A 26549-nucleotide genomic window follows, 5' to 3' on the forward strand; every position below is an offset into this window, starting at 1 on the left:
TCAGAGGGTGCATGTGGAGTCCAGGATTATGTGAAGATCCTGAGCACTGAAGGATAAGAAGGACTGGATAAACATCTACACAGCAATGGTAGGGCTTGTTTGAAAACGGTGACATGAAGCTAGACTGATGTGGCAGGTCTGTAAGCCCAGCAGAAGTAGTCAACAGTCCCTGGGACAGGGAAGCAACTTTCTGGGATGTAGCCATGGTTGCTGTGAATGATTTACATTTTATAGCATGTATCGCCTTTTCCTGATACCCCCTGGGACAAGCAGCGGTTGATCCTAACCTGGGCAAGGCGGTCAAATTAAAAGGATCTGAGGAAGAGGAACCTCATCTGCTCACTGGTGGTGTGACGCTGAAGGGAGCTGAGGAGTTTGCCTGTGGAAAAGCCCGGCATCCCAGCCAAGCAACGGCCCTGCTACAAACCTGCAGCCCATCTGCCTTCACAGGGAGAAGATGGGCAGGTGCCAGTCTTTGTCATTATAGTGTGTTTCGTATAATCAGTGTTTTGGGTAAAAATATGGAAGGCATATTTGACTGGTGTTCTTGGCAAAAAGACTTACAGCCCGGTCTACTACAAAGCATCACATTTCCGGCACGCAAACAGATAGCATACATAACTGTATCTATGAATTTGGATTCAAAATGCTTTGCATAAACTGTAAAAATGTTAGGCAACGACATTCTGAGGGTGTACCGTGGATTTTGTTCTCAGGGATTTCGAAATGCAGTATCTGAATAAATAGGGTTTTTGGGAAGTAGCACCGTTCATGATTCACATAAATTTACTAGTGTCTGATTTCATAGGAGTGCACATGCATTTTTAATAGCTGGGGGGATTTAATTGTGAAAAACAATCCTCATGCTAAAGGAAACTGCATTAATGTGTGTTTTATAAAATATTGCATTTTGCTTTTTATTTGTTATGCACGTTTGATTCCACACAACAAAATAAATAAATAAAAAAGACAATCCAGGCCTTGATTTGGAGAAATGTTCTACATTAAATCAGTAAATAAACAGAAACATTTGTCTTATTTATGTTCGGCAATTGCAATGTCATGGACCAGAACATCAACTGTGAATGAGTATCACAAAAAAAAGCACAGGAAATTTCTCAGACTAAGCCATTCACACCAACAGTAATATGTTGCATCATGCTGGTTTCTGCAAAAAAATTGAAAGTAATCTAATCATGCATCCTAGCTTGACTTGATAGGAAAGAATCCTCTGTGAAATTTGTTCAAATTGGGAGGTTAAATGTATCATTTCAGCCTACGGAAAATGTGTCTTTGAGACCGTTAAGGAACTGAAAGCAGGCTAATATGTAACAATTACCCCTCATACTGATGTCTTTGATTTGTCGTGTCTGTTGTGGCTGAATCACAAACAAAGCGACCTTGAACCCGTGGAGAGCCGCATGAGCTCATTCCTCTCAGGGCAGTCCTTCTGTGATTACATCTCCCCAGTCTGTCTCACTGTAATTAAGATCAATCCCCAATCTGAGCCATCAATTTTCACCTTGTAGTGGAATCTGTGTGACAGAATGAAGGCTGCAGCCACAGGATTTTGGGTAATAACACTTTGCATGATTGCTGTTAGAAATGGAAATAATTGTGTGGAATGAAAGGGAAGAGACCTTCACAACAGCCTTGCAAGTTATTCCCACCATTACCTCAGGACCTGATACACACAGGCAGGCTAGTGGTGCTATTTATTTTATATTTTTAATTTTTCCAGGCTTCTGTTAAAGCCCAAAAACCACAGTGATTGTTATTCATTCGGCTGAATTGGTCAACATTAGTCAGTTTTCTGCTGCAAGAGACAACTGAAATGTGTGATGTCATTTTTATTTTTAACCTTAGGATTAGAAGCCCCCCCCCCCCCAAAAAAATGTCACCTGCTACAAACCTGGGGGATGTTCCACTAACTTAGCTGGAATGCCTTAAGATAAAAGTCATGATTGTCCAATAGGAATGCTCCTTACTTAAACTCTTATTGGACGTTTATGACTGCTAACTTACAGTAAGTTAGCCCTGCTAATTAAGAGAAATCCTGCTTTGCACAGCACTCGTCCCCACCACCTAATCTGTAAATTAGTCTGTCTGTTCACAGTGTTATTTTTCAATAAGTGTTTTTAAACGTAGCTGTATGTTAGTGGTTGTGTTATATTCATTGTTACAGAACAGGCACTTGCGGATGCCAGAAGTTTTTTGGGAGTGTCCCAGTCGTCATCGCCAATTGCGTGAGGGCTGAAAAACACCCTTCCTATGCTATTCGGCCTATTCCACTGAGACAACGGTGTCCTCAGCAGTAGATGCTAATGACATTGGCATCAGTGCTAGGTGGCTGGGTTTGAATCACGCTAGACAGTAAAAATATATATGGCCAAAAGATTGCTTCTTTTGATGTATAACAGAGGTCCCATGCTCAGTTCGCAGAAAGGCCGATTACGCATATTTTTTCCCCTTCTAACTGCTGGATTTGATTATAAAACTAGCACAAGATTACAAATTGCAAATGATGAATAATAGGTCACATTTCATTTGTGTAATTTTACTGAGACACAGAGGTGCGCAAATGTACGTACTGAAGAGTATCGGAGCAGAGGAACAACAGCACACAGACGCGGTTCCATGCGCGAGACCCGTACAGTAAAGAGCCTCATCCATTAAAATACTTGCCTGGAATAAGTTAATATTTATAACACTTGTGAACATAGTCTGTAAGAAACCATGAGTTGTTTTTATGCGTTCTCAAATGAGGAAACTGCATATCCCGTAAATAGACAGCGAATGTAATGTTACGTAATGTTTATGTAATCTTTTCTTCCAAAAACTTGACACATCTACCAAGAATATCTGCTGTTTTTCGGTATGGCATTTTCCCTTTGGATGGCTTTCTATTCCTCCGTGTGTCACTAATGCTTTGTAAGCAGCCCTGGTCGCATGAGAAAAAGATGTGATTGTTTTATTACACAGGTGATAACCGACATACAGTAGTTTTAAATGGTGCTTAAATAATACACGTATGGTAAAATGTTAAAACCTCAACCATCCCGACTACTGATTGGGTGCGTTTGCTCTTATACTTGTATGAAGACAGTTAACGCAGGGTTTCATTACTTGATGACCAACTGTGAAAAACTTATTAAGCAGATCCAGTAGTTCTCTGTTTTTCCCTAGAGGGTTAAGTGTTACCCCAGGAGACAGCAGAGGGAAGTAATGGCTGGTGTCTTCCCTGTTAGAGATGGGTGTCTCTTTGCACGAACAGCAAACGCGTGCCAGTGAAGTGTCAGTGATGCACGCGCAGAGTGACTCAGAGATGTGGCAGGGGTAGGATTTCTAAATCCTCTTGAGCCTGCAGCGTAATGACTTTCAACGACCCCAGTGGAACATGTTCAAAACTGCCTATTTTGGCCATTCCAAAATTCCCCACGCAGGCCCACATCCTGTAAGCTTTGGAAATAAGTTCGGTATTTTGCTCTGTGTGACTAACCCGGTTAATATCGTCTGGACCGTTAAACATGACAAACTGCTGTCTTTCTGCACCCCAGGGAAGATCAAACGGGAAATTGGCCACATACAATACAAAGATTTATAGGAGTGCTGGAACACCACACTTTAAAGTCTGCGAATATAAAGTATGAAAAGCGCTGCTCACGATATATCCTATATGTCTGTTCGTACATTTGGAATCGTTGCAGAGATGTGTTACCCGCAGCCACGTCAGTTCATTACCGCGCGTTCCCATAATGCACTTCGCGCGGCCACGCACACAGACGGCGGCGTATGACGGCAGAGGAAACGGGAACAAGCCTGCACGATACGATCATACGCGGCAGAGGAGTGCTGAAATGCGCTTTCCCGGGGAAGCCCACGTCGCCCGCATACGTAGCCGGCCCTTCGCTTCAGGTCAGCGACCAAGCGGCCGGCAGCCCCGCTCTTTCCGAATACCGAGGCCCTCTGTGTGTGAATAAACAGCGGCATGCGACGGAATCGTCTCGGTTCGCTCGGTGGTGGGGGGACCACAGCAAGGAAATCGCTGTATGGGGATGTACTCGTGTCTAGCTGCGTATCTAAGCGATAGTGTGTCTCTTTAAACTAATGCCAGTGCAGCTCTTGTTGTTGCTGTTCGCGTAGCGTATCCGGAAGTGCTTCCATTGCTTGCATTCATGTGAAACTGCTTTCTGCGAGATGCGTCTGTCTGTCCAGCCGCTAGACTCTAGGTGATGGGAGCAGACGCCCAGAGCGTGTGATAATCGTGTCTGACGCCGGAACCTACACCCAGAGCTTTTAATATAACCACGAAATCATTCCGGTGCTATAAAATGCACCGCTGTAATTAAGCGACTAAAATAATGTCGCACGCATTTAAAAGAAACGCCTGGGCTATCGGGTGAGCAGCACTCGGTTTATTCTGAGTTGGCATTGAGGGTATCGCCCTCGCGCGAGTGGGCGTGGCCGTGGGGTATCGCGAGACTGTGATGCAGGTGCGTCGTTCCCACGAGAAGGTCCACGTGCTGTCCAGGGTGCTGAAAGGCTGCGTAATTCTTACTTTGGATAAGCTGAGTTTTATGGTTCATTGTCTGTTTTCTTTGTTTTTACTAATATTCATCCTAATTTCAATCGTTATTCATTTGTAATATTCTGTTTAGGAATAAAGGAGCAAGTCAGGAAGTTAATCATCTTTAACTCTGTCAGCGTCTGTGAGGGTCTCTGTCTACTGTGCTAGTGTGAGTGCAGTTTGTATTGTATGATTAAACTACTTCTGTTGTCAGAGAGAGGAGTGGAAGAGGTGTGGCAGTGTAGTTATGATCTGTGCTATGTGCTCTAGTATGTCAGCGGTGGTGATAAGAGTCCCTTAGTTATACAAACTTTTAGGTAGGGAATCTTGTGGTAAGGGGGTCCTTGCAGGAGATCTTTAGCTTCTTGGCATGTGTTGCAGGTTTCTACTGAGAGAGCCGTAAGATGTCCATGGTCCTGTTTGCATCCGTGGTGCGGGTGAGAGATGGACTGCCTCTCTCAGCCTCCACAGACTATGAGCAGGACAGGGGACTGCAGGAGACCAAGAGGCACCTCAAGAGCCTCTCCAAGAAGCTGAGCCAGTTCCCAGACCGATGCACGCTGAAAACGGGGCAGCATACTGTTAAGTGAGTGTCTGGGCCGCTGTCAGCTGGGGCGGACGGGGGACAGGGAATCGCATCACGACACTGACACGAGTGACAGCACGTGCATGAGCAGGTTGAGGTGGGTTGGGGCATGTACAGAGGCTGCCCCGGGTAATATCCCACATGTTAGATGTAGGTGTGTTCACCTGTAAGGAGATAGACATAGCTGTGAGTCATTCCTGTGTCTCTTTCCTGTTGCATATCTATGTTGAAGCATGTTAGGAGAGGTGAATGCACCCTTGTTTTGAGTTTAAAGTGCCTGGTTTGGGGCACCTTGCCCAGATACACATGTGCTGCCTAGCATCTGTCTGCTGACCTGAACTGTCATGAAGTGGTGTATTAAGCAGTCCTCTGGAGATGTTTGAGAGGAAGACAGAGCCACCCTCGCTTTCTGGGAACACAGTCATGCATCCCCTTCCACTGTCTGAGCGGTGCGGCCCCAGACCAGCACACAACCCCTGGTTATTTATGTTTTTAAGTCCCAGCCACCGTTTAAATCACCAAGGAAAGTGGGCAGTTATAAAAGGTTGTGTACAGACTCCTTTCCCAGAGCGGCAGCAGATAACATTCCCAGGGCAACAGTCCCAGGTAGCAGGAGGTGGCCACAGCCCTGTCTGAGAAATCAGTGTCAACAATACAGAGGAAAAATGAAGCTGCAGAGTGTTTGCTTGTTTGTGAGTGTCATCAGTCCCCTGGGAGCGGGATACCTGATGGTGTACACGTCTCCCAGTTTCACCAGTTCCCTGGGAGTGGGATACCTGATGGTGTACGTGTCTCCCAGTTTCACCAGTTCCCTGGGAGTGGGATACCTGATGGTGTACACGTCTCCCAGTTTCACCAGTTCCCTGGGAGTGGGATACCTGATGGTGTACACGTCTCCCAGTTTCACCAGTTCCCTGGGAGTGGGATACCTGATGGTGTACGTGTCTCCCCGTTTCACCAGTTCCCTGGGAGCGGGATACCTGATGGTGTACGCGTCTCCCAGTTTCATCAGTTCCCTGGGAGCGGGATACCTGATGGTGTACACGTCTCCCAGTTTCACCAGTTCCCTGGGAGCGGGATACCTGATGGTGTACATGTCTCCCAGTTTCATCAGTTCCCTGGGAGCGGGATACCTGATGGTTTACGTGTCTCCCAGTTTCATCAGTCCCCTGGGAGCGGGATACCTGATGGTTTACGTGTCTCCCAGTTTCATCAGTCCCCTGGGAGCGGGATACCTGATGGTTTACATGTCTCCCAGTTTCATCAGTCCCCTGGGAGCGGGATACCTGATGGTTTACGTGTCTCCCAGTTTCATCAGTCCCCTGGGAGCGGGATACCTGATGGTTTACGTGTCTCCCAGTTTCACCAGTCCCCTGGGAGCGGGATACCTGATGGTTTACGTGTCTCCCAGTTTCATCAGTCCCCTGGGAGCGGGATACCTGATGGTTTACATGTCTCCCAGTTTCACCAGTTCCCTGGGAGTGGGATACCTGATGGTGTGTTCTGAGAGTTACCCTAGCGTCCTGGCCTTCTGCTTCCTGGATGAGTTACAGAGGGAGTTCATTGTCACTTATGACACGAAGCGGATCAACAGCGCCGTCCGGCCATACTCTTTCATCGAGTTCGGTGAGCATTCTTGCCAGCTGTACACCAACGTGACCTCCATAAATTATCATTTGCCAAAAATACTAGCAGACAGTTAAGACTGGCACAGTGAGCTAGAAGTCAGAGATATCCAGGAGGACAGAAGCTCTGCATCATACAGTCCAGTTTCTTAAATGTAAGACATAATATATGAAATCTAAGATTTAATCTAAGACTTTTTTTGCATTGTTTACAGTTGGTTACTTGAATACTTGAATTTCAGAATTCCCCTGTTCATAGTTATATGTTTCCACATGCACTAGGCTGGCTTCAGAGGTGGTTAATGTACTGTGGCTCACGCAGGCTGCAGTGAGGGCATTGCTGATAAAATGGCAGTCCGCAGTAACATGTTGCACCTTGTTTTCTCTGCCGGCGACAGACAACTTCATCCAGAAAACCAAGCAACGCTACAACAGCCCGCGCTCCCTGTCCACCAGGGTCAACCTGGCTGACATGCAGATGGAGATTAAGCTCCGCCCCCCCTTCCAACTGTCTGCCGAGGACCTGAGCGCACTCAACGGCTTCTCCCACCACTCGCCGTCAAAGTACAAGGGCATAGGTAGGATCCCTCATGTGCTGCTTTGCAGTGGTGGAGGAAGTAATCGAACAATTTACTTGAGTGAAAGTAGAAATAAACAAGCAAAAATGTGCTCTCGTAAAAGTTGCAGTACCCCATTGGCCTTTCTTCTTAAGTAAAAGTAAGTAAGCACTTGGTTGTACATATATTTAAAGTATTACAGTGAAAGTACTTGAACTTGTAGTCACTGATGCAACTGTAAAATACAAATGTTTAGACATGATAGTCCAATCTAAACATTTAAAACAGAAAATGCTAGTTTATAATAAGAGCTTCAGAAATATCATATTCCATTGTGACTGAAATTAGGTTTACATAATTAACCAGCTACAATGATTATGCTTCTGAGCACATGCTGTCAGACACACAGTTCAACAATAGTTCTAGCACTGATATACAGATCGTTGTTGATTTACGACCTATGAAACTTATGACTGATCGACTTTAATCTAAGACCGCAAATATGTGGCCAGGACTGCAGCGAGAGTGTCGTCCAGCGTGAGTTTATGACAGTGTCCACTGCCGGCAATAATGAACTAAAAAAATGATGATAAAAATGTTAAACCAAACAAATATTTTTTTTTCAAAAAATTTTTTTCAAATTAGAACTATATTCTTCAAACTATCTTAATATCAGTTACTCATAGACAGCCGACATAAAGCAAAATCCACTGCCGGCTTATCGTTCAAATCGCCTTACTGTAACCTAATGTCAAACCGAAATTATGCACCTGTATGATTCAATTGGCTGAAATAAATTTCGATACCATGACACCATGCAAAACCATGAAAAAACGGGGGCTGCATGCAAGGAGTCCGGCCGGCGTGGAATGCTTCGTGAGGATAGGTTCATACAGTTAGGCGTTGCTAAGCGATGTAGATGGCCGGCAACAGCCGATTCTGAATTGTGCGCGCGCTCGGAAGATGAGGCTGTACGTTGTAACGAAGGTCAGTTTGCCTATTTTCCTCTGAAAATCATACGTTATTTCGAAGTTTACGCTGTAAAGGTGTACGTTCTAAGCGATACCGGCAAATGGAATAATGCATTACGCGAATTCGGGACATTGAAATTTGAACGTTGTATTGGTGTAAACGTTATAAACGGGGTACGTTGTACCGAGGTTCGACTGTACCTTTTATTTGTAGAGTAAATAATTAAAAATTCAAATAATTCAAAATGAAATAAAATAATTTATGTGGTCATTTTATATAAACCATTTCTTGATAGAACTTACAGAAAATGTACTATATCATAATATGTATCATTATTAGGATATAAGATTTTGGCCCTATATGTCTGTGTTATTAAAGAAAACTAAAGCTAATTGCCACAGGATGCAGGTTTTACACTTTTGTCATGACATTATCAATGTGCTATTCACAATTAACCAGTAAGTTTGCCTGATCACAAACACCTGAGGGTCACCTCTTGCCATTTCCAGAGCCTTTCCATAATGAACCAAAAGGTGCTGTATGTAGTGCAAACTGTACAGTAACCGATCTCTCCAAGTGTCTGACAGCTGAAAGGATTCAAAATCGCTGACGCCGACTCCCTGCTTTGAGTCACTGGGCTTTACTTTGAAGAGAAAAGCTCCAAAATCTCTGTATTATCTGTCCCACCACTGCTTTTCCCTGTCCTCATCCGATGGGGAAAAAACAGCAATGTGACTGTAAAATGTAACACAGCGCTAAGTAGAAATGTAGTACAGTATAATGTATAAATATTTATATTTATAGAAGTGTAAAGTGTCCACGTCAAAATATACTTAAGTACGGATATGTGAAAAATGCACACTACTGGCCAGAAGTTTGGGCCCACCCTCCGGTTTTTATAAAATTAGAAATACTTAAAAGAAATGCTACTGACTGGTATTGAAGTATAATGTGACAGTTTACTGTGCATTTTAAGTAAAATGTAATGAATGCGAGTACCTAAGTATGAGTTTCATCAAAATAACCACCCCTTGCCTTTATCACAGCAGCACAGATTCAGAATCCTTTATAGCAATTTTTAGAAATAACTTTTGTCCAAACCCTCCCAGCACCTTTTCAAGTGGGCAAACAATTCTGTCTCATTTATGGATGCTTACTTTGAACTTATTGGTCCAACTCGTCTCACTGATGGACACTGAAGACCTGCTCCCATGCCTAGAAACATTTAAACTTTCTGGATATTTGGCGATGAGAGAACTTTTCTTTTCTCAAAATCTTGATTTGAGCCCTCTGTTCAGTTGTTAGCTGTGCCTTTCTAGCCATTACAAACATAAAAATTAATATATATAAAAAATTCTGACTTACCAGTCAGAATACAGAAGAAGATCAAACGGGGAGTTGAAACGAGGAGCAGACAATCCATTAAACCTCACAAACTGATCTGGGACCAGGCAGACTAGTGGCTCTCATTTAGTTTATTAAGACACAATTAAAGAGAGGCCAACAGCGAATCAAGTTCGGACAGCAGTAAATAGAATTTTAACACAAAGTGAATGTCACTGCACTAAAGACAGGCCTGATGTCGTCTTCAAAACCAATAGTTTCAGCCTTTGTAGCTAAATAATGTGAAATAGTGAAAACCATTCAGTTGCATTTGTTTTAAGTATTTTTTTCTTGTAATCACTTTTTTAAAAATCCAAGGGTGGGCCCAAATTTCTGGCCTGTAGTGTACTTGCATATAGTAACAAAGTAATTGTACTTATTGTATTTTCAACCACTGCCACTTCCTAACCCTAACCCTAAACCTAACCCCTGTCTAACACTAATCCCTGACCCTTAAGCAGTCCTCTATCCATCCGTGCGTAAAGATCGAGGACGTGTTCAGGTTCACTTTACCCTCCGCTCGCGTGCCCAGGCCTCGGGGGCCAGTGCAGTGGCTCATATGTGAGACGTGCAAACATGGCTGGTGACCAGGAGGAGTGACTGGGACCTGCAGGAAGTGGAGGACTTAGAAAGATCTGGATGGAAGGTGATGGTGACAGGGTGCCGCTCCTTAATGACGGCCTCGTTTCATCATGGCGTGATCCAGCAGTCCAGAAATGATCTGGCTGGCGCTGTGTGAGCCATGGCTGTAGGAATCTTCACGCTCTTTCTCCTTCCTGGCTCATTAGCATGTTCCTGTTGAAGCCCCCCCCCCTCCCCATTTCATGGTTTTACATTGTCAGCCCCCCCTATGGCCTTGCCTTTGTGGCTGGGACTTTTTCAGCATGTCTGTGCTGCCCAGACATGCCCCTCCCTCCAGCTGGGTCCAGCCTCCCCCCCCCCCCCCGTGAGCACCTTCACACATCACTGACCGTGCAGAATCTGTTTACACCCGCCTCGCTGAGCCTTTTGTCCCCCCTCCTTGGGTCTCTGTTATCAGCCCCCCCCCCCAACCTCAAGTTAGGCTTATATTCTGACACGTCGTCCACTCAGCTGCTGCGGCTCGAACCTGGGCTCCTCCCGCCTGAGGAACGCCCACAGAGTGATTCTTTGAGCATTATGGAAATAGTGCATGTGGACGCCTGGGGGGGCCTCACGCCATTAACACCCCAGTGAGGCCAATTCCCTCTCTGTGGAATCAGGGTTTAATCCCGTCCTCTTGGGGTCTGCTTTGCTGCTTTGCCCTCCATGAAAGTCCAGGAACCCAGTGATATTAGATTGGATGACATGAAGACGCTCTTGACAGTTACTGTCAGCTTGAAGGGGTTATAAGGGCCGCGTCCCCTCACCACATCCCCTCATCATCTCCCCTTTCCCCGCATCCTGACTGCTGTGCCCCCTCTCAGCCCCCAACCAGATGCTGGAGCCTGTGACGCTGGCCGGAGTGGTGTCCTGCGTGCTCAGCCTGCTCTGCGGTGGGCTGAACCTGCTCCGAGGTGTCCACGCCATCGAGAGCGTCCTGCAGGTATGCTGAGCCGGGCTGGGTGCGGCCTGTGGCGGGCTGATCTCCTGCCTTCACAGGTCTCCTATCCCCCCCGCTGTTCTGGGGCCGTGTAAGAGCTCCCTACTAATGCAACACCCCACCACCCCCCCCAGAATGAAGACGAGGACTTCAGCTACGTCATCGCCTTCTTCCTGGGAACGGCGGCTTGTCTGTACCAGGTGAGTGGCGACCCAGAGTCCGCTCCGGCGTGGGGTTTTATTGTTCCCCCTGTAACGTGGGGGCCGTGTCCTCCTGCTCCTCCACCTCCTGTCTCCTGCAGTGCTACCTGTTCGCCTACTGCACGCTGTGGAGGAACGGCAAATCCTTCCTGGCCTTCGCGCTCATCTGCCTGTGTAACATGTACCTGTACGAGTTACGCAACCTCTGGCAGATCCTCTTCCATGTGACGGTGGGCGCCTTCACCACGCTGCAGATCCGCCTGCGTCAGCCGCAGGGCAAGGCCCCTGACTACAACGTCTGACCACTGGCCTGGGGGGCAGGATCGGGAGCCTTCGCGAGCACGAGGACTGCATGGTCACATGCTGGGGCGGACCCACCCCTTTACGTACTTTAATTACCCAGAAAATGATTATGCCCGTTATTTATTGCAGCGTCTCATTTGTCAGGATAGCTTATGTGGCAAATGCGGGGTGTTCATTTCACTACAGCTGTGCCATCAGCATAATTGGGGGAGATGAATACTATGCAGAGAGAGGCGGCTGTTTCCCTTCACTGGGAGCTCAGACAGCAGTGAAAACTGCGTTGTGTCGTGCGGGACAGCATAGACAGCCGGGGCGTATGCAAGCTTTCAGCTCCCCGCGGTGACTGAGGGAACCTGCCAATCATCTGTCTCCATTTGGAATCCGTGATTTTACAAAAAAAATCAAAAATAACAGCATAGAGCCACATGTAATAAATTATGGAGGACACGTTAGGTGCTTTGGGGCCGTTTTTGTCACAGCAGTGGTTGCTCTCAGCCCTGTGCTGTGCCCCTGTTTAGCGATTTGCCCTTAAGTACAAACGGTGCATTGAAAATGATCTGCACTTCCATTCAACCACACATCATGTCATTGAAATTTAGGAGGGTTATTATTATAACTGCTGGTGCAGAGCTGGATCATTGAATGAGGCTCTTGGTTTCGGGAGACCATCCGCTGTTCAGTGGGGAGGGGGGGTGGCTCCTGTTTGCTTCTCATTAGTGTGTATGTTTATATCCTGCATTTGCATTCCGGCCTGAGATGCTGCGCTGTCCTCCTCAGTCCTGCCTTTTGTAAACCTCGGCCAAGCAGCGATTTTAATTTGCATCTCATTAACCTTTGACAACGAACAAATTTCTCTGGTTAAATTCACTGAGGTTACTCCTAATTTGGTATGGCAGACATTTTGAGATGAAGCATACTGCCTCTTGTAAGGTATTGGTTGAAACACCCCCGGTGCAGCATTCAAGGAGTGGGGCAGAGGGGGCGGGGGTGCTGTGTTGCTGGGGCCCCCTGGCAGTGGGCCAGCTCCTCTGAGCCCTCCAATCCATGCCCATGGGGGCACCCTGAGGGTGAACATCAGCACACTTCTGGTGGTTTGGTCTTATCATTGTCATATATCTTTGCTACAAGATAAATTATGAATAATTGGTATTTATTCAGGTTAATTATGCTAATCTACTGTATGATTTTGTAACTGTGACATAAAAAGGCAGTGTGGAATTGAGCACCAAGGCTAAGTGTGGTGGAAATAGCCAGTTTGCCCATTTACCTGCACTGTGGCCTATAGTATTCAGATGTCAAGCATGTATGTGCATTTTTTTTTTATTTTACTAAACGCACCTCAATGCAACACAGACGGGCATGTGCTTTCCAAGAGCAATGATGGAACAAAATAAAACAATTCAGCAGCACAGATGAAGGTTTTCTAGTGTCATAATGGCTGCGTTATGCAGCATCATCTTGAGTCTTTGTTTTCTGTACTCCTCCCATAAAGGCTATAGTTGTGAACCGGCTTAGGTCTAGTCCCATTCTTGCTGACCCTGGCCCCTATTGCTGTGTCCACTGGTGTGTGTTGGCCTGCAACCCCCTGCTGATTGGCTGGAAGAGAGCAGCCCCTGGCTGATTGTCTGGAAGAGAGTGGGGGGGGTTGGGGGGTGTGGCTAAACCCAAACGCACTATCCAAAGTATCACCCAGCTCTAGAAAGAGACGGGCAACATCAGGACTAGATCAGTGGATTACTAATGGGTTAAATCCTTTGGCCCATATCCAGTAATGGGCATGACATTTCATGAGATCATATAACATCTCCTTTGCATTATAAACATTTTGTTGTGTTATGAATGTTTGAATCTTCTAATATTTCTCTGTTGTGCAGGTGCTCCTCAGGATCTGTCATTTTTTGGTGGTGCCGGGTAATTTTACTCTAAATCTGACTGCCTACTATTCAGAAAATAACAAGGATGCATGATTTTGCAACAAAGAAAAGCCTACAATATGTGTGAACTGTATTCAGAAATTTGTAAAAGATAAATCTAACCGATTCTATATGTAAGATATGCAGGAGTATGTGATGTACAGTGAGCATCAGCTTTTACTGCACAATGTTAGGATCTCACCCCACCAGTCTGATTGTTCTTTTTTTCATCTAAACATCATTGTCTTACCTTCTAAGCTACTTAAGTTGTGAGGTTCTGAGTAGGTTCTGGGTAGAGCTTTATGTAAACGAACACAGGGATGGTATCTGGGCTGCTGTAACCTAGAAGTCTCTCCACCTGGGGATTTGGGGAACTGACAGGATTCCCGGCTTTCATGTAGCATCCCTGCTTCCCATTCAGATTCCCAGTCAGTCACGAGCACTGGGAGCCTGGGAATACAGGCAGGTGGCTCTTACTGGACTCTCAGGGTCTCGCGTGCTTCAGGCGTCACCATGGGCCTTGGGGAGTTATGGCCAGAGCTCGCACATCAGGACATGGCGGGACAGCCTCACACCAGCAGGGTGGGCCCCCCCAGGGAAGATCTGGGGCACGGCTGTGGGAGGGAGCCAGATATGAATACCTGCAGTGTGTGTGTGTGTGTGTGTGTGTGTGTGTGTGCGTCTCCACTACCCTGCCATTGCTGCCTTAGCGTCGTCTTCTGGTGTAAATCCAAATCATCACTGTTTCAGTTTCCCCCCCATCTGCAGAACCAGCCTGATTTGAACCCCAATCTGGACAAAATTAATGCATTTCTAAAAGCCCCAGGGCACCTAGCAAGCATGGTCACAAGGAGCCAGAGGTGGCTTTGCTGAAAGAGCATTACTGCCCCCTACTGGGAATATGGCCTATTGCTGAAATATCTTTCAATGACCAGCTGTGATGATGCAGCTCTTCTAAGACGGATATTATATTGTGATATTTTAAATGCTCCTTATGTCACAGAGTGGATTGCTGGCACTCTCCTATCATTAAGTCAGCAATACAACGGCACTCGATCCTCACGTTCACTCCCACAAAGATCCAAAAGCAGCGTCTCTGCCCTATATATGCCGGACTGCTCTTTGCCTTCAGCACTCAGCAGGTATGGAGATTAAAGCTGGGAAACTTAAAAAGGTTCAAGGTGTTGGCTCTTTCTCTGCTGTGATCACTGTGTCACAACATAAACGCTGCCGAGCACGATCTGTCCAGCCCATGGAAGGGAAATGTGAATAGAGTAGAAGCACATTTTATAGTCCATTTAGATATGGCTGCGTTACAGCAGAGGGGTGTCCTGCGAAGTGAGTTCACTGGTTTCTTGAGGCTTACTTCAAAGTTTTCTGTAGGATACATTGTCACAGTGATTTACGCTGCACACCTAAACTGCTCAGAGCCGGTTTAAGTGCAGGCTTTTAGATTAAAACTGGTGTAAATTCCACCTTCTCACCAAAAATGTATCCTACATAAGAGTTGCCCTTTGACTAAATAGTAGGTAGGATAGTACTGATTTTTGATCTAATACCAAAAAATATTTTTTTAATCCTGGTAACGCTGTTCTGGGCTGAGGATAATACCAGTATCCCTCCTGTCAAAAGGCAGCCCTTAGTTTGCAATGTTGAAACCACCTCCTTTACGCAAACGCGTGCAACCCCCTGAATCAATTTACTGAATTGATAACCACCGATATAGTGCTGTTTGACACTGATTGTGGCTCTAGCGAGTTAACTCTGGGTATGTAAAACTCACTTTATAACACATCCCACTGGTGACTTGCTAAAAACATGATTATATACAGTCACTCTATCATTTAAACCACATTCAGTGCAAACTAAGCTGACCAAAAACAAGTCAGTCAACACTGTTTTGGCTGAGATGGATCAACTGGAAGTAGCTTTCCTCACCCTGGGATGACAAGATATCCTACCTGTCAGTGACAGATAAGGCTGCAAGCCAAATGGATTAAGGTCTCTGGAAATCACAACTGGAAGAAGAATGTCGCCCTGGGATCAATGAAGTATCGTCTTAAAAACCTCAAACATATTTAACCCAACAGTGTCAGTATCCCAGAGTACCAACATGTCAAGGCTGACGCTGGAGGATTTGAGAGACACAGGAACCGACAGAAGCCGTCAATGGTGTTTCAGAGCCCCGACTGAGCAGAGGCGCAGCCTCCAGGTCGCTGATGTCAGACTCGCAACATCTGCAATACGGTGCAGTCCAGCATTTACATGATTCGCAGGGAAGGTTTCACCAATACGCTCCAGAAAGGTAGTAATGCATGGAGGAGATTCCAGAAATGTTTGTAGTCAGTTTATGAAACTAGAGTATATGCATTGTCCATAATGATTTACTATAAATATATATTATATGCTCATTAGAATGAGCATGAAAATTATACTGAGCATGGGAGGTAGTATGTGACCCAACAGGGTTAGGCGGTTTGAATCTCAGGGTCGGCAGAGGGATGTCACCATTGGGCCCCTGACTGAGGCCCTTAACCCCAACCTCAGGGACTGTCTGACCCAGCTTTCTCAATAATGTCACTTTGGATAGAAGTATCTGCCGATAAAATGTAAATGCAAGTAGTTCTGAAGACTTTCTGAATGTATAACAAGTTTATTGGGGTGTAAAAAATAATAAAACAAAAATTTTAAAATCAGCATAGTTTTGACATGTTAGATATGCAGTGCTAACAAAACAAGAGTCACGGATGGTTTCTGCGGCTGCCGTTCACGGACTCTCCTGCACCCCCATGAGTTCTCTAAGCTTCACCAGTGCAGCGAGCCACCTATCAGAAAGCAAGCTCGCCTAGTGCCAGTAGTGTGGCTCCCCCTGGCTGCTTAATGTAAGAGAAGCTGCTGGTACTGATGCGGGGCAGTGGCCTTGGGCTGGAGGGCTCGTTTCCATGGATACACAAGTGTGACAAAACTGATTCGGAGAAACAAAAATATACATTAATCATGAGTACACCAAACTGGCGTCCAGAAAGTACAGCGGGGTCACGGCAGGGGGGCAATGACACCGTGTCTGCATGGGAAATACTGAAACCACACAGATTTATCTTCAGCTGATAAGCAAACAGCAGCGAACTGATTAACCAGCCAGCGTCAGAGCAATCCTTCATCTTGGTGAACAGCAATCCCCCCGACCACACACAGGTGACTGTTAATAAACAAATGACATTAATTAATAAGTCGAAGCTTTAGATCATTGATGTTTTCGGGAGGGAACGAGCTGTACTGCATAGCTGTTTGTTAGCAGGAGTTAAAATGGCATCAAAACAAAAGGTCATTGGTAGATGTAATACTGATTATGTGTCTCATTGGGATGGGCGACCTCGACCCAAAGCAGAAATTCAAACACAGGACGAGCGAGACAAGATGTTCCCTAAAGAGGCATAAAGGTGGGGCTTCAGTCATGCTGCACACCACAGAATCATGGCAGGCTCTGGTCTGAAGAAATGGGACAGGCCAAAAGGGGATGGGAGGGGACAGGCTGGGAGGGGAGGGACCAGTGGCAGCGGGGAGCTCAAGGTCAGCCTGACCCTACAGTCCCAATGCTGGGGAAGGGGTAAGAGTAAAGGAATGAGGGGGAAATGAGGAGGGAATGGGGAGAGATTGTGGGAGGAACGAGGAAGGAATGAAGGGTGAATGAAGAGGGAATAAGCGGGAAATGAGGAGGGATCGTGGGGGGAACGAGGAGGGAATGAAGGGTGAATGAAGAGGGAATAAGCGGGAAATGAGGAGGGATCGTGGGGGGAACGAGGAGGGAATGAAGGGTGAATGAAGAGGGAATAAGCGGGAAATGAGGAGGGATTGTGGGGGGAACGAGGAGGGAATGAAGGGTGAATGAAGAGGGAATAAGCGGGAAATGAGGAGGGATTGTGGGGGGAACGAGGAGGGAATGAAGGGTGAATGAAGAGGGAATAAGCGGGAAATGAGGAGGGATTGTGGGGGGAACGAGGAGGGAATGAAGGGTGAATGAAGAGGGAATAAGCGGGAAATGAGGAGGGATTGTGGGGGGAACGAGGAGGGAATGAAGGGTGAATGAAGAGGGAATAAGCGGGAAATGAGGAGGGATTGTGGGGGGAACGAGGAGGGAATGAAGGGTGAATGAAGAGGGAATAAGCGGGAAATGAGGAGGGATTGTGGGGGGAACGAGGAGGGAATGAGGAGGGAATGAAGGGTGAATGAGGAAAGAATGAGTTGCGCTCAGGCTAGAGGTGGAGCGGTACATATATACTGACATTCGAACCCATTCCTCTGACCATAGGTACCCATTCTTACCTACATACAGTGTTTCTCTATTGTACAGCATTACTTATTACACTACCACAAACTACAGTGCTTGCCTGATTTTATCTATTGATCAAATGACTGAACTCCAAAATAGTGGCATCACCCTGTTACATTGTAACTGAAAGGGGCCTCAGCAGTAACCCCTGCTGGACACCAGCCCCCCTACTTTCTTCAGACCAGCATTCGGCTGCCTGTTCCCCCTTTAAGGCACATGCCCCCCACCCCCGCCCTCCATGTGATGTGATCCAGCTCATCCTCCCCTCCAACCCCTTTCCCACGCTGCAAAAAAATAAAAGCATGGCTGCTATATACTTCTGATGGATATACACACCAAAATACACAAATGGGCTTATATATACTCTCTCTAATATAATAATGTACAAAATATAGATTCTCAAATATATGCTAGATTTATTTTTGAGTCAAAATACAAAAAGAAGCCTTCCCCACCATCTCTGCAACTATCTTCAACTGTCTCCAGTGACTCCAGACACACGCGTTACATGACAGTTTCACACATGCGTGCGTGTGCATCCGGGTGTCGTAGTCGTGCATGATGCAGTCCTTTTATGCACTCGATCCCCAGGTTATCCACATCAGGCCTTGTTATGGAGGGTGAGCAGGGAGCTCCAGCATGAGGTGCTGTCTTTGCTCTCTGCTGCACTATTTCTGTTCATCCTCCAGGTGGCACATTTCCTGGTTTGCACATCATGCCTGAGGTGCGTCTGTCTGCCAAGTCTGTGCAATTTCTTTGGTCTCTTCAGATGCCGGGTGGCACAGGGGCCCCTCCCACCAGACCCTGCCTGGGGGGGGCTTTCATATCCTGGTCCCGGGGTGCGTCCCTGCAAGTGGGTGTGGCTTTTTGTCCTTAGGGGTGTGCCTGAGGCAGCCCCCCCGTCCCAATGCTGCAGAGACCTGCTTCCTCCCCATTCGCTGCCACCCCTGGCACCTGCCTGCTGCCTAGCCGGCCGGGGGCCTCGGTTAGGTGCCGGCAGGTCCCCCGTTGAGGAAGTAGGTCATCATTTCACCCTTGCCCTTAACCTTCACCACACCCCGGCACTCCAGCAGGTAGCTGTAGGAACTAAGCACCTGGTACAGGTCTGTGGTCACCTGGCGAGAGAAAGAAGCCATGCTGACGTCACTACCCAAACCATCCACCCATCCATCCATTCTCATCAGGGTCACAGGGGGGCCTGGAGCCAATCATGGACAGCTCAGCAGTGAATGGGATCCTAGCCCATCACAGCACTCATACAGGAGCACACACATGCTGTGGGGAATTCAGTGACCCAGATATGATAGTTCTGGTTACCTGGATTCTCTCGGGGACTCCGGTGCTGTCCATGCGGCTGGCCACGTTTACCGTGTTGCCCCAGATGTCATACTGTGGCTTCCGGGCACCGATGACCCCGGCCACCACCGGGCCGATGTTGAGACCTGAATGGAGGGGGAAGGTCAGAGAAGATGCACAGGAGGTCAACAAGGAGGGGCGGGGCAGCGGCATGACAGAGAAGTCTTACCAATCTTCATCTTGAAGTTGTTGAAGGAGTGCTCATTGATGTACTTCATTTGGTCCATGAGACGCATGGCGTAGTCGGCCAGGGCACGGATGTGTGAGCGGCCCGCCTTGTCGTAGGTGGAGGCATTCAGGCCCGATGCGGCCATATACGTGCTGCCGATAGTCTTTATCTTCTCCAGCTGCCGGAACTGGTCCTCGCTGATAATCTGGGAAAATGGAAGCAGTGGGGGACGGGACGGGTGGGTGGAGAAGGGGGATTGGGGCAAGGAGGAGGGAGAAGGCGTCCAGGGAAACAAGGGTAAGGACGAGGTAGAGATAATGAAAGTAAATATTACACTATAGCTAAAAGTATTCCAAGATGGCAGGATGGGTGATCTTCATAGGTGGCGCCAAGTACACGTCACCTATGAACACCTGACTTGTGTTACAGAGAGAGGAGGAAGTGTAGCAGCTTGGATCAAAAACTGGTTAGCAGACAGGAAGCAGCGAGTAGTTATTAGAGGCACAATGTCACAGTGGGCCTGCGTTCATAGTGGGGTACTGCAGGGTTCAATTTTAGGACCACTATTGTTCCTAATTTACATGAATGATATAGCAGCACAGAGGCTACAATGGGATCTTGATTTAATTAGCGACTGGGCTGATACATGGCAGATGAAATTTAAATAAATGTAAGGTAATCCATGCAGGGAGCTGAAATATAAAGTACAGATATTTTATGGGTTCCACTGAAATAAAGGAAGCTGATTATGAGAAAGACCTCGCTGTGTATGTTGATGCTTCCATGTCCCTCTCTTGCCAGTGTGGGGAAGCAATAAAAAGGCCAATAGGTTGTTGGTTACATCTCTAGGTGTGTGGAGTTTAAGTCAAGGGAGGTGATGCTACAATTATATAATTCCTTGGTAAGACCCCACCTAGAATATTGTGTTCAGGTTTGGTCACCACACCTTAAAAAGGACATTGCTGCCCTGGAAAAGGTTCAACGTAGGGCTACAAGAATGATTCCTGATCTTAGAGGAATGTCTTATGAGGAGAGGTTAGCTGAGCTGAATTTGTTTAGCCTTGAGCAAAGGAGATTAAGGGGGGACATGATCTAGGTATATAAGACTCTAACAGATCTGCATGCTGTTCAGCCAAATGGCTACTTCAATATTAGTTTAAATACTAGAACTCGTGGCCATAAGTGGAAATTAGCAGGAGAACATTTTAAAATGAATTTGAGAAAGCAGTTCTTTACACAGCATGTAGTTAGAGTATGGAATAGTCTTCATGTTAGTGTAGCGCAAGCTAAAACCCTGGGTTCCTTTAAATCGGAGCTAAATAAGATTTTAACAACTCTGACCTATTAGTTACGTTCTCCCCAAACAAGTTTGATGGGCCAAATGGCCTCCTCCCGTTTGTAAATTTCTTATGTTCACTGTGTGTCACAGGGAATGATTGTTATAGCTTTTATATATTCAGAGCTGATGTTTTCGGCCAAAACAAGCAAAGGGACATGTCCATCAGTTATACTGCAGCTGTTCTTCTGATTTCATAAGCCTTTTATGTTTAGTTTGAGCCCTGAAACATGCACAGGAGCAGGCAGTCACGGAAGCGTGGAGGACGAGGCCCACCCAGCGCACACGCACCTCGTCGAAGTCGGCGATGATCTCGTTGAGGAGCCGCAAACACTCCACGCCCTCGTTGTTGGCCTCCAGCTCGACGTAGAATTCAGAGAAGTTGCTGATGGAGGCGAACATGACGGCCACGCACTCGCACGACTGGTAGTAGAGCTCGTCGTTGCGGCGCTCACGGGCCAGGAAGTGGGCGGCCACGTCCTTGGGCAGGATGTTGTGGAGGAGCCGGCGGTTATATGCCTGAAGCTCCTCCATCTCTTCCTTCTCCTCGGTGGCCTGGAAGACGCAAGTGTGGGGGGGGGGGGGAATGGGGGGATTGACCATCAATGGGGGTCAGGATCAGTGGCTAAACCTGACAATGATGCTGACGATAGCAGGTGCCCTCCCTCCCCATATTTGCACCTTATGCCTGAGAATCATCTACTGCAGGCACCAAAAGATGAGCCCCAGCACAGCTATGAGACCACAGCAGACACTCGGGCATCTCGTACACACAGACGCACCTGCAGCTTCCACAGGAAGTCGAGCCTGGCGGTGGACTCCACCTGCTGGGCATGCAGGTAGAGTGCCAGCACAAAGACGGTGATGACCACCGGGGTCACGATCTTCAGGGGAACCTTAGAGTACGGCGGGTTGCTGCCATGCAAGAGAAGCAGCAAGCTGTGAGCCGCGGGGATGAGGTGTGAAGAGCAACGGCGCATTGCGCGGAGCGAGAGGCGGACATCTTACCAAGTCCCATTAACACGTTCTCTGTGGAGGGAAAACAAAAGCAGGGTTAGGAGGTTTAGCCATAACCTAAAATGCCTGTCACTCTTAGCGGCAAAGTCCAGTATCTGCTCACATTTTAACTACTATTTGAAATGATTGTTTGGCATTAAGAAAAGTGTCTCATGTTTCAGGTTATCAGGGACATATCATTATGTTATGTTACTTTAGTGTGTGCAGATCCCAGAGCAGCAGGGCTCAAGGGCGGCACACTCACATAGCGTTGGCCATCACCATCAGGTCCACGTTGTCGAAGAGGCTGACGGCAGGGAGCTCCAGCACCAGCACGTAAACAAGCTCGATGAAGAGCATGAGGAGCAGCTTCCCGATGCTGCTGATCTGCAGGAAGACCGAGCAGGCCAGCAGGCTAAGGAGCACACAGGAGGAGAAATACTGCCAGGGGGAGAGAGGAGGGAATTACTCAGAACAGACGATAACAGGCGCTGTGAGGTCACACTTCAAATGAGGCTGTGTAACACAGGATGATTGGGGGAAATATGAATTGTAACAGCAAAAATACCGAAGGTTATGGGAAGGGTCAGAAACGCAGGGAAACAGAGGGATCTGGGAAAAACACAAGAACATGAAATGGCTCTTCTGGATTATTCAATGCAGGGTCAGGTCACAGGCTGGTGAGGTAAAATCGCACACCTCTGGGAAGCTGCAGCTGGGTGCTGGGTCCCCGCAGATGCCCTTGAGGGTGTACAGGGTGTAGTTGAGGGCGGAGTGATGCACATGGCAGGCATTCACATGGCTGCGGCTGATGTTGAACTCCTGCGCTAGGCAGCTGGGCAAATCGCTGGTGCTGCAGGTGAACTGAAGCCGGTGTAGAAACACACAGAGGGGCAACAGTCAGGGTCTGGGAAGGAGACCCCATCCGTGCCCCTTACCAGCTGACCACCATGCGCCAAGAGGACACTGTGTTTGAGAAGGCACCGTCTACATTCTTTAAGTGGGCACCATCTGTGAGCTTTGAGAGGGCACCATCTGCATGCTTTGAGAGGGCACTGTCTGTCAGCTTTGAGAGGGCACCGTCTGCGTGCTTTGAGAGGGCACTGTCTGTCAGCTTTGAGAGGGTATTGTCTATGCACTTTTTGAGGGTACTCTGTTTGAGAGAGCATCATTTATCAGTTTTGAGAGGGCCCTGTCTACATGCTTTGAGAGGGCACTGTTTATGCACTTTGAGAGGGCACTGTTTGTCAGCTTTGAGAGGGCATCGTCTATGCGCTTTGTGAGGGAGCTGTCTGTGAGCTTTAAGATGGCAGCAACTGCGAGTTTTGGGAGGGCACCGTCTGTGAGCTTTGCGAGGGCACCATCTATGCACTTTGAGAGGGCACAATCTATGTGCTTTGAGAGGGCACTGTCTGTGAGCCTTGAGAAGGCACAGTCTGTGAGCTTTGGGACGGCACCATCTGTCAGCTTTGACAGGACACTGCGAGTTTTGAGAGGGCACTGTCAGCTAAGAATAAGCACCATCTGTGAGCTTTGAGAGGGCATCATCTGAGTGCTTAGGGAGGGCACCACCAGTGAGCTTGTTGTCCTCCTGTTGGGACATTGATCTTTGCCCTCTCACTGACATAAACTGGTTCTACTCCTGAATATATCTGTATATTGCTCCATTCATTTAGTGCTTAATGGCAACAAGCTTCCTAGACCTGCACTGAAAAATAATCCCATAACCCACCACGACCAACCACGCGACTGGTGGCTGGAATGTGGTTAACTGGGTGAATGGTGAAAACATCCTTTGCTTTCAGACCAAATCAAGTTTAACTTTGACAAACAAAACCAGTCTGTCACATGGTTTCTGGGAACCCGCAGATAAGCATAAACAGCAAAGGTGTGGCTGCAGAACTCACAATGTTGATGAAGGCAGAAAGAAAGACCAGGATGATGGTGAAGATCCCCACCAGGGTGCTGTTCATCCGGGACTGGACAATCTTCTTGGAGAGGTTTTGCAGAGACACTGGGAAAAACTACAAATGGAAAAGTAAAGATGATGTACACTCATCATGGATATCATGAAAATAAGCCCAGTCTTATCCCTGAACATGCAATTCCAGTGAGCAGAACCTGGGCAGTTACAGGACACTCTGAGGGTCTGTGTAGGACACTGCAGGGTTAGCTGATGTCACTACTGAGCCACAGTGGATTATGGGTGGTGCACTAGGCAAAAACAGAATCCAACACACAGAAACCAGACTGGAACCCGAGGTCAACCCAGATTTATCAGGAACAAATGCTGCTAAGGGCTGATCAGTCCCCTGGGCGGGGGGGCATGATCAGCGGTGAATGGCCCCTCATGAGTTCTGCTTAGATGTATTTAAGACAGTGAGGGCTGTGTGCTGGCTGTTAGTACGGGGGTGCATCATTTAGACCAAAGCAGACTAAATACATCACAATCATAAAGCGTCTGACCATGAAGTCAACCAGGCTTTTGCTATCACTCTGGAACAACGTGACCATATATTACCAAAGGAGCGTGTCTCTGACCTAGAAGCAGTTCAACCAGATCTGGGTCCATCTGCAGTGTATTAAGAACCATTCTGGTTAAACAACCGTGAGGTAGAACACTAGAGGAAATGCGTTGCATTCATGCAAGTATCTAGTCCATGCAGACCCAGGTGTTACATTTTACTCCAGTCGATCTTCAAACCACTCATCAGAGTATAAAAATACCAATCATTTTGCTTGCTAGTGTCAAATCTTTCTTGCTCTTTGAGAGTTGTGCATGCTGGGACACAGTAGGGGGCGGGCGGAAAGGAGAACTCACCCAGTAGCAGGTGTAGATGGTCGAGACAAACATGACAGCCAGCAGGAGAAAGAGACAGGCGACGTAGAAGCCGATCATCAGTGTGGAGCTGAGAAATGAGTGAAAACAAATAGGGCAATGAAAGGCGGTCTTTCATATCCTCCTGAGACCCGACCTATTCATTTATGTCCATTGCAGTGGACATTGTATTTTTGCATTTAGTTTTTCACTGATGTTAGGAAACATATTTATTCCTGTTGTGCACTAAAGAGGACATGCTGCGAAATTAAAAATAAAAATAAATTTGAAAAAATTTCATTGTAAGATGTCTTATTTCCTCCAAAGACAAATAACGTACAATTGAAGGACACTTTTTTCCTTGGGTCTTTATGACTAAAATAATCTGAAAAACTGGAGACTCTTCAATTCCCGACAAAGGGGTGGCATCCTATTAAAAGTCAAATCACCACATGGGCATTATATGGAAAACTGCAATATTACTTTACTATTGTGTATTAATATTAGGATGAACTTCTTTGATCTCAGGGGTAAATTCTGGTGCATACAGCAGTAAAAACATAGTGCACAGACATAAGTACATAGAGTTCCAAACTGACAAGGTACAAAGACACAGCACACAGAGTGCAAACAATGAAATATAGTACAAACAGTAAAAGTACACAGTACACAAAATATCCTGAAAAACATTCTGAATATCACAATACTAGACATAAATAAATATGTAATTATAAAAATAAATTCTATGCAAAGAAATGATGTGCAATTAGAATTAGGATAGAAAGCACCAGACTTTTACTGTAAGCATTGTATTGTATGCATGCATAAAGTATGTTTTATACACACACACACACGCGCACACACACACACACGCATACACACACACGTGCGCACATGTAGGGTAAACATATCCTTATGGGGACCGCTCATTCATTTCAATGCACGCACACACACACACGGAAACATTAAATGCAAATATATTTTATTGACTGATTGATTGATTGATTGTATCTTTGTGGTCCTGGGTCACCCACACCGGTACTCACCGTGGTACCACGACAACCTGGATGAAGCAGATGAATAGGAACACGAGGGAGGCGCAGGCCACATATGCCCCGAATTTGGAGTCCACTTGCTTGGAGTACTGGGAGGGTGTGGGGTGGAGTAATTGAACCAAAACACAGAAGGTAGGGTGGAGAAAAATATGTATATCAGGTGTGAGGAGAGACATGCATACAGGGGGGCACTGGCATGTTTGGGGGGGGGGGGGGGTGCTGTACTGTATGTAAAGCCCTTATTAAACCCAAATGTGCACTTTTTCCATAATGCAAGTCAGACACCAGGACCCTGGGTACCTTCTTCTCCAGGTCGGGCTCTCGGAAGGTCAGGAGGAACTTCTTGACGTGTTCTGAGCGCAGCCGGTCGATGCTCCTGGCGTCAATGGCCCGGCCCAGGAACTCGTCTACCTCATCCTCAGGGTTCAGGTTCTCCTGGGTGTTTCTGAAAATGAAATGCCTAGATAACACAAGACAAGGTTTTTTTCCCCCTTCTTCAAACTCAGAAGCAGCCTCTGCAGCCCTCTATAGAAACTCTTGGGCGCCCCATCAAAACTATAATACAGTAGCATGCAGGCAAACTTTCGCCCCATGCAGTCGTGTGCCACAGAGTAAGACTGTTTGCTTGTGTTGTGGGTCATGCTGCCTGTGTGTACTACACGCACAGATGTGACACGGTGCTCATCTTGGTGTGGTGGGTTCTGACTGCATTGTAGGAGACCACAGACCTGCAGAAGGTCTGACAGCCTCTCATCCCACTGCAGTACCTGTCCCACATTCCAAGCCTGCCTCAGGCGAGAAACGCAAAGTACCACAACGCTA

At 46.9% G+C, this 26549-nt stretch overlaps 2 protein-coding genes across 5 annotated transcripts in view; one reads left to right on the plus strand and one right to left on the minus strand.

Moving 5' to 3' along the window:
* The first annotated feature begins 3758 nt into the window (after positions 1 to 3758).
* On the plus strand, positions 3759 to 13260 carry sec22a (SEC22 homolog A, vesicle trafficking protein). 2 transcript variants are annotated; one of them, XM_023826955.2, is made up of 7 exons: positions 3759 to 3915; positions 4949 to 5153; positions 6616 to 6779; positions 7177 to 7356; positions 11136 to 11254; positions 11386 to 11451; positions 11553 to 13260. In XM_023826955.2, the coding sequence occupies exons 2-7, from the start codon at positions 4972 to 4974 to the stop codon at positions 11751 to 11753; spliced, it is 912 nt and encodes a 303-aa protein (XP_023682723.1). In that variant the 5' UTR covers positions 3759 to 3915; positions 4949 to 4971; the 3' UTR covers positions 11754 to 13260. The 2 variants fall into 2 exon arrangements, with proteins under 2 accessions (XP_023682723.1, XP_023682724.1); XM_023826956.2 differs by lacking the exon at positions 3759 to 3915 and adding an exon at positions 4613 to 4736.
* A 3040-nt stretch (positions 13261 to 16300) lies between these two features.
* Positions 16301 to 26549, minus strand: part of adcy5 (adenylate cyclase 5) — a 63189-nt gene continuing 52940 nt past the window's right edge. Inside the window, exons 10-22 of one of the 3 annotated variants that reach the window (XM_023826951.2) lie at positions 26028 to 26187; positions 25719 to 25816; positions 24676 to 24763; positions 24376 to 24426; positions 23762 to 23878; positions 22554 to 22718; positions 22120 to 22295; positions 21867 to 21887; positions 21641 to 21773; positions 21150 to 21413; positions 19523 to 19727; positions 19315 to 19439; positions 16301 to 19112 (exon numbers count right to left, since the gene is read on the minus strand). In XM_023826951.2, the coding sequence (XP_023682719.1) occupies positions 18984 to 19112; positions 19315 to 19439; positions 19523 to 19727; positions 21150 to 21413; positions 21641 to 21773; positions 21867 to 21887; positions 22120 to 22295; positions 22554 to 22718; positions 23762 to 23878; positions 24376 to 24426; positions 24676 to 24763; positions 25719 to 25816; positions 26028 to 26187 (1732 nt within the window). In that variant the 3' untranslated portion in view covers positions 16301 to 18983. The remainder of the gene's footprint in view (positions 19113 to 19314; positions 19440 to 19522; positions 19728 to 21149; positions 21414 to 21640; positions 21774 to 21866; positions 21888 to 22119; positions 22296 to 22553; positions 22719 to 23761; positions 23879 to 24375; positions 24427 to 24675; positions 24764 to 25718; positions 25817 to 26027; positions 26188 to 26549) is intronic. The other 2 variants (XM_023826954.2, XM_023826953.2) reach the window with 2 other exon arrangements.

Source organism: Paramormyrops kingsleyae, chromosome 16, assembly GCF_048594095.1.
Source record: "Paramormyrops kingsleyae isolate MSU_618 chromosome 16, PKINGS_0.4, whole genome shotgun sequence".
NCBI lineage: Eukaryota > Metazoa > Chordata > Actinopteri > Osteoglossiformes > Mormyridae > Paramormyrops > Paramormyrops kingsleyae.